The following is a 9,467-nucleotide window of genomic DNA, read 5'->3' on the forward strand; positions in this document are numbered from 1 at the left end:
AGAAACAAGTAATGGCCAATAACTTTTAATCTATTAATGAGGCTGAAAAAATATTTTTTTAAAAAAATATTTTTTTTAAAAAAGATTTTGGGTGTGTTTGGTATGAAAAACATTATTTCAAAATATTTTCTGTTACATTACTAACTTACTATGGTCAAAATATCCGTTTACGTAACTTGTTTAGCTTAAAGTACGTATTTATTACGTTAGCTGAATGATAAAAACCAACCACCTAAAGGGGAGCAGACAACACCCATGTGGCACAGACTCCATTATTGCTCAAAAACAACTCTCTGTCCTCCTCAGTATCTGCCATGTCCGTACTCTAAATGGACCACACGTGCCGCACGTGTAACCCCAATACCCTCTGACCGTCCTCACCACCACCACATGCTCCTCCGATTCCGACCGAACAAATACACACACACGCATAACTTAAAAGTAAAACGAAGCAAAATCTGGATATAAAATAGAAAAGCGAATATCTTAACTGTAGATTGAAATTTTGTCTAAAATACTCCATCCGTTTTTTTTACTTGCTATGTATATTAAAAATATTTTTTTATTTTTAATACTTTACGTAAAAAAAAAAATTCTTTATACCTATAATATTTATAATTTTAAATTATTTTTTCAAATTCAATAAAATATACAATAATTAATATGAGTATTGTGATAAATTATATACTTTATTTATTATTTCTTTCTTAACGAACATCAAAAGTTAAAATGGGCTAAATAAAAGTGAACAATGGAGTAATTAATGTTAAGGTTGTTCTTTTTTCAGCTTAAAAAAACCGGCAACAATATTACAAGGATGATCTTTGAACAACAGCAATCAAAATCAATAGATTTGTTTGTGTTGCAAAAAAAGGTAGTAGATCAGCCTTTCTTGATATTCACATCGATCGGCGGTAGCTATTCCGTTTTCTAATTATCACCTAACTCTATATACTTTTTTTTTCATTTTCCTTTTCTGTTAAATAAACATTAAAAGGAAATTGCACTAATTAAATTAAATAGAAAAAGAAGAAATGCTTTCAAAATCTCCGACCGTCGTTGCCGGCGTTTTCACACGTTCTCCGGTGGAGGAAAATTGAGGTCCAGATTAAGAGTTGTTCTTGTAGGGGGCTTAACATCGTTACGCATAAAATCAATCACCGATGATGAATCAGATTCACTCTGGGTCCCACTTCCGCTGCCGCCGCTACTGCCGCCATGTCCGCCGTTACCGCCAAGGAAATCAACCGTCTTCCTTTGCTGGTGTTTTTCCAGATTTATCACTCCCGCACGTGCCAGAGCCTCCAGATAATACATGTGATGATTCACCGCAGGAGTTGCGCCGGTGAACCCGCAGCCGGAAAAACCGCCGGAAATCGGAGAAGTACGGAACTGATGGTTCTGGAACGGGAATTTCACGCCGAGGCTGAGATCTAACGGCGATGAATCAACCATAACGGCGGGAGATAACCCGTCACGGCTGGATGACTCAACGGTACTGCTCTGACTCGGACTACGATTGTTATCATCATTGATATTTTTATTTATCTTAACGCCTAAATTGTTTTGGGCGATTTTTAGGTTCTCTTCGTCCGGCGGAGGAAAATTTGTTTTCGCTTTTGCACCGCGAAATTCTCTCGCCGCCGCGTCGTAGGCTTTAGCTGCTTCCTCCGCCGTATCAAAAGTCCCAAGCCAAACCCGGCTCTTTTTCCCCGGATCTCTTATCTCCGCCGCATACCTCCCCCATGGCCTCTTCCTTACGCCCCTATAATGCACCTCTTTTGAAATTCCGTTCACTTTTCCAACCGCCGCCGTAACCGCCACCGCGCCACCCTGTTGCTTCGGCGCCATTTACACTCTCCGACTATATTTTTTTAATAGTAAAAATTTTGGATAAATTATGCTGAAATTTGAAGAACAAATGGGTAGGGAATAGAGAGAACGGAAGAAGGAGAAGGCGATTTAAATAGGAAAAAGCGAGTGGAGGGGACACAGTCAATAGTGGCTATGGCTATTTGACTAATGAGAAATAGCCGCCCCCATGGGATGTGGGACCTACTTTCTCGATATGTGGGGTCCATTCAGTTACGTGACATTTGTGTTATTTGATGGCGGCAGAGTATTTTTTTTTTAATTTTTTTGGATATACCTGGGAAGTACGTAGACATTTGTATTTTCTACTACTATACTATAATATGTGACTGGTGAAAATTAGAGGAGCAATTGCCTATTGTCGGTCTTTTACAAACAGATTAGCAGGAAATAAATGTGGTGTCAAAGTTGAATAGTTTTACCTGAGAACTAAAAGGTTAGGTATTAAATGGAATTTGTCTTCAGTAGTACGTTACAGCGACTAAATTTAATTGTCCATAAATGAAAGAGATAGAGTTTTAAACATATACGTGTTACAACAACAACAAACTTTCCCACATATACATGTTGTTAGTATAAATAATTCACATAATCCAAATTAATCTAAAAAACTTACATGTTACTCATTGTATAGTAAATAATTGACGCATACTTTGAAATAAAAATGGCCAAAACCACATATTACACTGGGTATGTTGTTGCTATTTGAAAAAAATAGCAAGCAATCTGTTAGCACAAAATAGAATTTTCAAGCACATATTTAAATGTAAGTGTAGGTAATTTATTTTATGTGAAAAGAAAAAAAATTTAATAGAATTTTTATTTATAAATTATATGGACAATTAACATCTCACATTAATGTGTATATTTTAAATTGATGAGCTATATTCAGTGGATTAAATGTACTTTATAATGTATCAATAACTTTTAACCAGATGACTTTGTTGCAATATTTAGATGAACCCCTTAATATTTCATTTTAAGTTTCGAAATTCTTTCATTAAATTGTTTAATTTATCCCTTGTAGAGTCATGCCGGCAAATAAAAACAATAACAAATTCAATGTAATCTCACTGGTCTAAAAAAGATAGTGTATGTGTTAACTTTATTTCTAATACCTTGAGAAGGTGAAGAGACTGTTTCCAAAGCTAAAATTATACCTTCAAATAACTTGACAAATTTTGAGTTAGTTTTTCTTTTCAAATATTTGATTAAAATAAATCTTGTTACCAAAATAAAATAAATGTGGTCAAATAACCTAAAATTATAACAACAACAATAATATACCTAGTGTAGTCCCATAAGTATTTTCTGGGGATGATAAAATAAAATGTACGCAGATCTTACCCCTATCTTTAAAAAGATCCTAAAATTATAAGCATAATTAAAAAATTTCTTTTTAAATTATGCTAAAGCTAATAACAACCTTCAAAGGTAATTCTATTAGGTTTACAAAACAAGAGAATATCCAAGACATTAATTAAGGAAAAAAAAAAATAATTCAGACACTGAAGTAATAATCTAAGGTAAGGAAAACACGTGGAAGATGGTCAAACAAATGGATAAATGTGGGGAGTGGAGAAACGGTGGCAAATCCGGTTGAACCGGGTTTGTCGGCTAAGCTCTCAGCTATTCCGCCGCGTCATATGGATCCGTTTTTTCAACACTTTTTCCTTAATGGTGGGTGGGTCCCACATTTTATACACGGCTCATTATTAAACCAATGAGAATCAAACACGTGTTTGCGGGAAAAAAATATACGCGTGTCTGCCGATACTACTTACCGAAAGCCGGCAAGCCCGCCCATGGTTCTCTCGAAAACCAGCAGGATTTTCTTTTTTATGACAACACTTATTGCTTCCCACGGCTCTTCACTTCCCCTCTCACGCTCATTGCAACGCGTGCTGGCATTCGCCCTCTATTCTTTTTTTTTCGGTTGTGTTTCTTCCTTCATCTTTTTTTTTCTTCACAATAAAAGGTTTATATTTTAATTATTTATACGACAATAACATGTTAAATTATACATTCCAACATACTCTAGTAGAGTAAATATTCATTATTCCCAAGGTTAACTTTTACTCGTCCATTAAACAACAATAACAATAATACTAGTATGATTCTACAAGCGAAGTATAAGGAGTGTTTGACCAAAAAATATCAAAATATTTTTGGTTAAAACAATTAATGATAATGAGGAGGTTAATCTTAGTCAACCATAATAAACTTCAAATCTGACGATGAATCGAAAAATAATCAGTGGTCTAAAATAAGAGCAAGCAATCTTTATTCGTCTTTTCATTTCTTCTTTCACGAGCCAAAGGAGGCGATCAATTTTACATCTTTCTTGGAAGAAGGTAGAAGGAGGAAATAGAGAGAGAAAAACAAAAAAGCCCTCATTCTTTGGGAATTCACTCCCTATATATAGTTCTGAGACCATAGCTACCTTTTTTAGTCGGTGCCTTCACGCTGTGGCCTTTTTGTCGTTGCTTGAATTTTGTTTTTGACTACACTATAGGTACTTAGATCGTAATAGGTCGTGATGGTCCTCACTACCCCGCCCCTTAGACGGGGTTCCAGCTAGGTCGGCTACTGTGGTCAGATTTTGACCTATACAGGGAGGGTGACGTATACAGAGACTATACCTTTACTTTTTTTAAGTAAAAAAATTATTTCTGATAGACCTTCGACCTATGATACATCTCACTTTTACTTGTCTATTTTAGTAAATTAGGAAAGATATATATTTTTTTGGTTTAACCTTATCATTCACTACTTATTTCTCAAGACTTTTTAAAATACTATTATTATTATTATTATTGTTATTATTATTATTATTATGATAAATATTACTTATCACTTTATTTATAGTACTATTTTTAAGGGAAATGCAAAATTTATTGTGGATAACTAAAAGTGGACTAAGGGAGTAGCATGTAAGCTAAAAATTAAACATGAGAATTGTTGATGTCGACACTTTCACCATAACTAATTGGTATTGCCATTACCGTGTCAAGACTTCATTGCTTCTTTATTTTCATTGCCTTGCCCTAATTAACTTCGAGGATATGGCCTTCTACTTATGAGGGATTAACTCTTTGATACTTTCACAATTCACATATGTGGTCATTAATTTTTGATAGTAGATTTACGGCATTTAAGTGCATGTTTAAATTGGTCAATACAAAAGATATGCTTTTGGGAGAAATTGAAGTAGGGAGAGCTTTTAGGATTTTTATGGATAATGAAATATATGAATTTTTTCACGCTAATTAAATTTTTTTCTATAACGGGAAATGAAATTACGACTTACGAGCACCGTTAGGGGAACAATTATGGTTCTCTGCTTCTCCTCTATTGATTGTTATCTCTAGAAATTAAATATTTAAGCTTCACCCTTCTATATCTCCACTTTGAAAACTGTGTGGGATAAAATTGGTTGATAACATATGGTCAAATGATAAAATGACATGTGAAATTAAAGGTGGGCAAATGACCAGTCAGGAAACAACTAACGTCAAGTACAACATATGTGATTGGTACCGATGAGTTCCAAAGAGAATGCTGTCAGCGATAGAAGTTCAAGTATTTGGCATCAGAAAAGCATGCAATGAATGAATATTCGCTAACATTAAATGAGCAACCGTTTAAAGAATATTTGTATTCAAAGCCTGTCGTTATATGTTCATCACTAACCTCTTTTATTCCCATTTAAGAGGAGCTTGATCCTATGATCTTGTTTCCCCAGGTAGCCTTATCTTTATTTTATTTTTGCTCTCGGAAATGCTGAGTTAGAAACTACGCGTGTTATCTTCTTTAATTTCAATCGCTAAATGTTAATTTCAATCTTATTTCTTTATCATTTTGGGTTAAACTGATTTGCTTGCCTATAAATCAGGTTACAAATTCAACTGTACCGTTTTACGGACAAACAGTTTGGCGATAGTTGCGTAATTGCTTTGATCCACACGATTATTACTAACAAGTTTCAGTTCTTTCTTTAGAAAAAATTAGATATGGAAGCTAACGATGTCAACAACAATGTTGAACCACATGTTGAACGGGAAGAATTATCCCAGCATGATGACTCAATCAGTGACACCTATAACAAAGGTGACAAAACAATCCCGGTTCGTGAAGGACAGTATCTTCAACATGTGCGGGAACCAACTCCTTATGATACGGTAGAGGAACATGTCGTAGAAACGATCAAAGTCTTGAGAGAACAATAGAGAAAAATCACGAATCACCTCTCGAGACATGATTGTGTGATGATGGAATAAAAACAAGCATTGACAAGTGCTTCAAACAACGCGAACGCAAGAGGTCTAATCCCTCCTAGTGTTCCCGTAAACCAAACGACTCAGAGAATTGATAACAACACATCAAGGGACGAAGTCGGTTTTGATGAGGCCAGAGGGACCAGTAGTGGATCTGGGAACAAAAACAGAAGTGATCCATTCAAAATCTAGTGTCACGACCCCAAACACCCCGGTCATGATGGCGCCTATCACAGTACTAGGCCAGCCGAAACAACATTGTGATGATCCAAAAGGTCATCACTTGTTTTAAAAACAAATTCAGTGTTCTGAGGCCTAAAAACCTCCCTTTTACCTCATCTTAACTTGCGTGCGTGGTCCGGACCTATATCCGGAAAGCCTTCTATGTGAAAAGATGAGAAATAGAAAATTTCTAGAGTTAAAAATTTGATTTTGGTTGACTTTGGTCAATATTTTGAGCAAACGGACCCCGATCCGTGTTCCGACAATCCTGGGAGGTCCGCAGTAAAATATGGGACTTGGGCTTATGCCAGAAAATAAATTCCGAGGTCCCAAGCATTAGGAATCAATTTTTGAAAGAAATTGTTTTGTTGAATTATCTAAGAAATGAAGAAAAGAATTAATATTTGAAACCATTGGTATCGGTCTCGTATTTTGGTTCCGGAGCCCAGTACAAACTTGTTATAGTATTTGAATGATAACTGTGAAATTTGGTGAAGAATGGAGTCTATTTTATGTAAGTTGGACTTCCGGTTGAAGAGTTATGAACTTTAAGTGTTCTTGATAAAGATGATAAATTTTGAGGTTTAATTCATGGTTTTCATGTTATTTAGATGATGTGATCACAGGAGTAGGTCCATATGATGTTTTTGAGTTAGTATGCACATTTGGTTTGAAGTCCCGAGGGCTCGGGTGAGTTTCGGGTAGGTTTCGGGATATTTTAGGCTTAAAACATAGCTGTTGCAGGTTCAGAGATGTTGTAGATCTCTAAACCTGCCAGTGCGGTCCACAAAGATTTTGTGCTGACCACGGAGGGGCCTTTGATGTCGCACTCAATTTTGTGTGGTCCGTGGTAAGGAAGAATCCGCAGATTCACTGGTCTGACTTCGGAAGCCTATATATAAGAAATTTTGAGATGATTCAAAAACGAAAGTTGTATCCTTTCATGTCTAGTTTCCAGAAAGGTAAAGAAACCACAATTTGGACATCTGTAGAGGACTCTATGGCCAAAATACTAAAGTATATCACTGCATTCAACATTGTGAGCTCCGCGGCCGCACTCCTTTTTGTGCGGTCTGCACAGAGGGTCTAAGAGGGGTATATTTAAACGGGATTTTCAGTTATTTTTTATTTTTCAAAACCCCAAAAATATGAGAGACAATTTTTCAAACAACCTTTCTTCTTCAAAACATTAGTAAGTGATTTCTAACTCATTTTTTTTACTCCTTAACTTCTTTCTACAAGATTTCATCCTAGCATCTAGGGTTTTCATGGTGGAGTTGGGAATTTTAGAAAAAACCTAAGAATATTGAAATTTGGGGGATTTAGACCTCAAATTGAGGTCGGATTCCAAAACCAATTATATATCCGGGCTCCGGGGTGAATGTGTAAACGAGTTTTGATCCGAATTTCGGGTTTGGACCAAGCGGGCCCGGGGTCGATTTATGACTTTTTGGGAAAAACTTTAGAAAACGTATTTTCATGTATTAGAATTGATTCATTTAGCATTTATTAATATAATTAAGTAACTTGTGGCTAGTTACGAGCGAGTTGGTGGTGGAATCAAGAAGTAAAACGATAGTTGAGGCTTGAGTTGTGTTCGTGGCATCGAGGTAAGTGTTTGGTCTAACCTTAGCTTGAGGGATTAGAAGTTACGTCCTATTTTCTATGTGTTATTTGTTGAGTACGGCATATAGGCATGGTGACGAGTATCTATATGTTGGCGTCAAGCATGCCCGTGAGTCTTATACTATGATTAATGTGACTCCGTTTGAATTGTTCATGCCTTTTGTGATGATTTCTATTGTTGAGCAAGGCTCACGGAAGTAATATTGGTATTTGAATATTGAAGAGCGTTGGCTCAAGTTGTAAAATAAATTGTGGAAGTATAATTGGCAATTGAACCCTATAGAGCATTGGCTCAAGTTGTGAAATGAGTTGTGAAGTAAATGTGAAAAGGAAAAGAGAAGAGGATTTTTGATATTGTTCCCTTGCCGGGATTTTATTGTGATTTCATTTATTTCCTTTCCCTTATTTCTTGTAATTATTGTTTTGGTAAGAGAGTGTTAAAGCATGAAGGGTGATGTCGTGCACTTGTCCTTGATTTTCCTGAATCTTGCTGATAATTGAGTTATGTTATCCTTTACGTTTATTTACTGATTTTCTATTGTTACTTGATTTTATTAAGATGTTATTGATTCCCTTGCCGGGATATTGTTGTTCCCTTATTGTTCCCTTGTCGGGGCTCCTTTGTAATTGGTGTTGAATTGTATATTGGGATCGGGTTGTACGCCGCAACAATATTATATTGGGATCGGGTTGCACGCCACAACAATATTATATTTGGATCGGGTTGCACGCCGCAATAATATCATGATTGGATCGGGTTGTATACCGCAACAGTGATATATGATATGGATCGGGTTGCACGCCTCAATAGTATTTTATGATTTGGATCGGGTTGCGCGCCACAACAATAAAGGATAAAAGTGGATATTGATTTGTTACTGTTTCCTTATTCTTTATGCTTTTCTCCTGAGTTACTGTTGGTAGATGCTACTACCCCACAGCATGTCCCCTTCCCATCTTTAACTGCTAGTTTCCTTTATTATTACTTGCTATATATATGCTTTAACTGCACAGGTTTAGTTGGTAGCCTTGTCCTAGCCTCGTCACTACTTCGCCGGGGTTAGGTCAGGCACTTACCAACACATGAGGTCGGTTGTACTGATACTACACTCTATATTTTTTTGTACAGATCCAAGTGCTGTAGACTTCGAACCGCAGTGAGATTGTTGTTTCTTGTTCATCAGGCGACCCGAGGTAGTCCTGTAGGCGTCCGCAGGACTTGGCGTCTCCTCCTATCTACTATTCTTGTTTCTTTCATGTATTTCCAAAGACAGTGTTGTATTTATTTCTTTCATACCCTTATTTGTAGTACTCCTAGACAGTTTGTAAAGTTGTGATTGGGTAGATTTGTTATGGATTGATATTAGTAGTATTATTAAAACTTTACAATGCAGCCTTCCACTTATTCAATTCTGTTATTATCTAATTGTTGGCTCTTAACTGTTATCGGATTAAAAATGGAAACAAGGT

At 36.1% G+C, this 9,467-nt stretch overlaps 1 protein-coding gene across 1 annotated transcript; it reads right to left on the bottom strand.

Annotated features, from left to right (window-relative positions):
* Positions 1 to 760: 760 nt before the first annotated feature.
* Positions 761 to 1,983, bottom strand: LOC104212525 (ethylene-responsive transcription factor 11-like). Its single transcript, XM_009761818.2, has one exon. It carries the CDS (start codon positions 1,849 to 1,851, stop codon positions 1,072 to 1,074), a length of 780 nt encoding a protein of 259 aa, XP_009760120.1. The 5' UTR covers positions 1,852 to 1,983; the 3' UTR covers positions 761 to 1,071.
* Between the last annotated feature and the right edge of the window lie 7,484 nt (positions 1,984 to 9,467).

Source organism: Nicotiana sylvestris, chromosome 8, assembly GCF_000393655.2.
Source record: "Nicotiana sylvestris chromosome 8, ASM39365v2, whole genome shotgun sequence".
Taxonomy (NCBI): Eukaryota; Viridiplantae; Streptophyta; class Magnoliopsida; order Solanales; family Solanaceae; genus Nicotiana; species Nicotiana sylvestris.

Bases quoted from the DNA above. Each gene is read 5' to 3' on its own strand.
- LOC104212525 (XM_009761818.2), bottom strand. From the start codon at position 1,851: ATGGCGCCGAAGCAACAGGGTGGCGCGGTGGCGGTTACGGCGGCGGTT.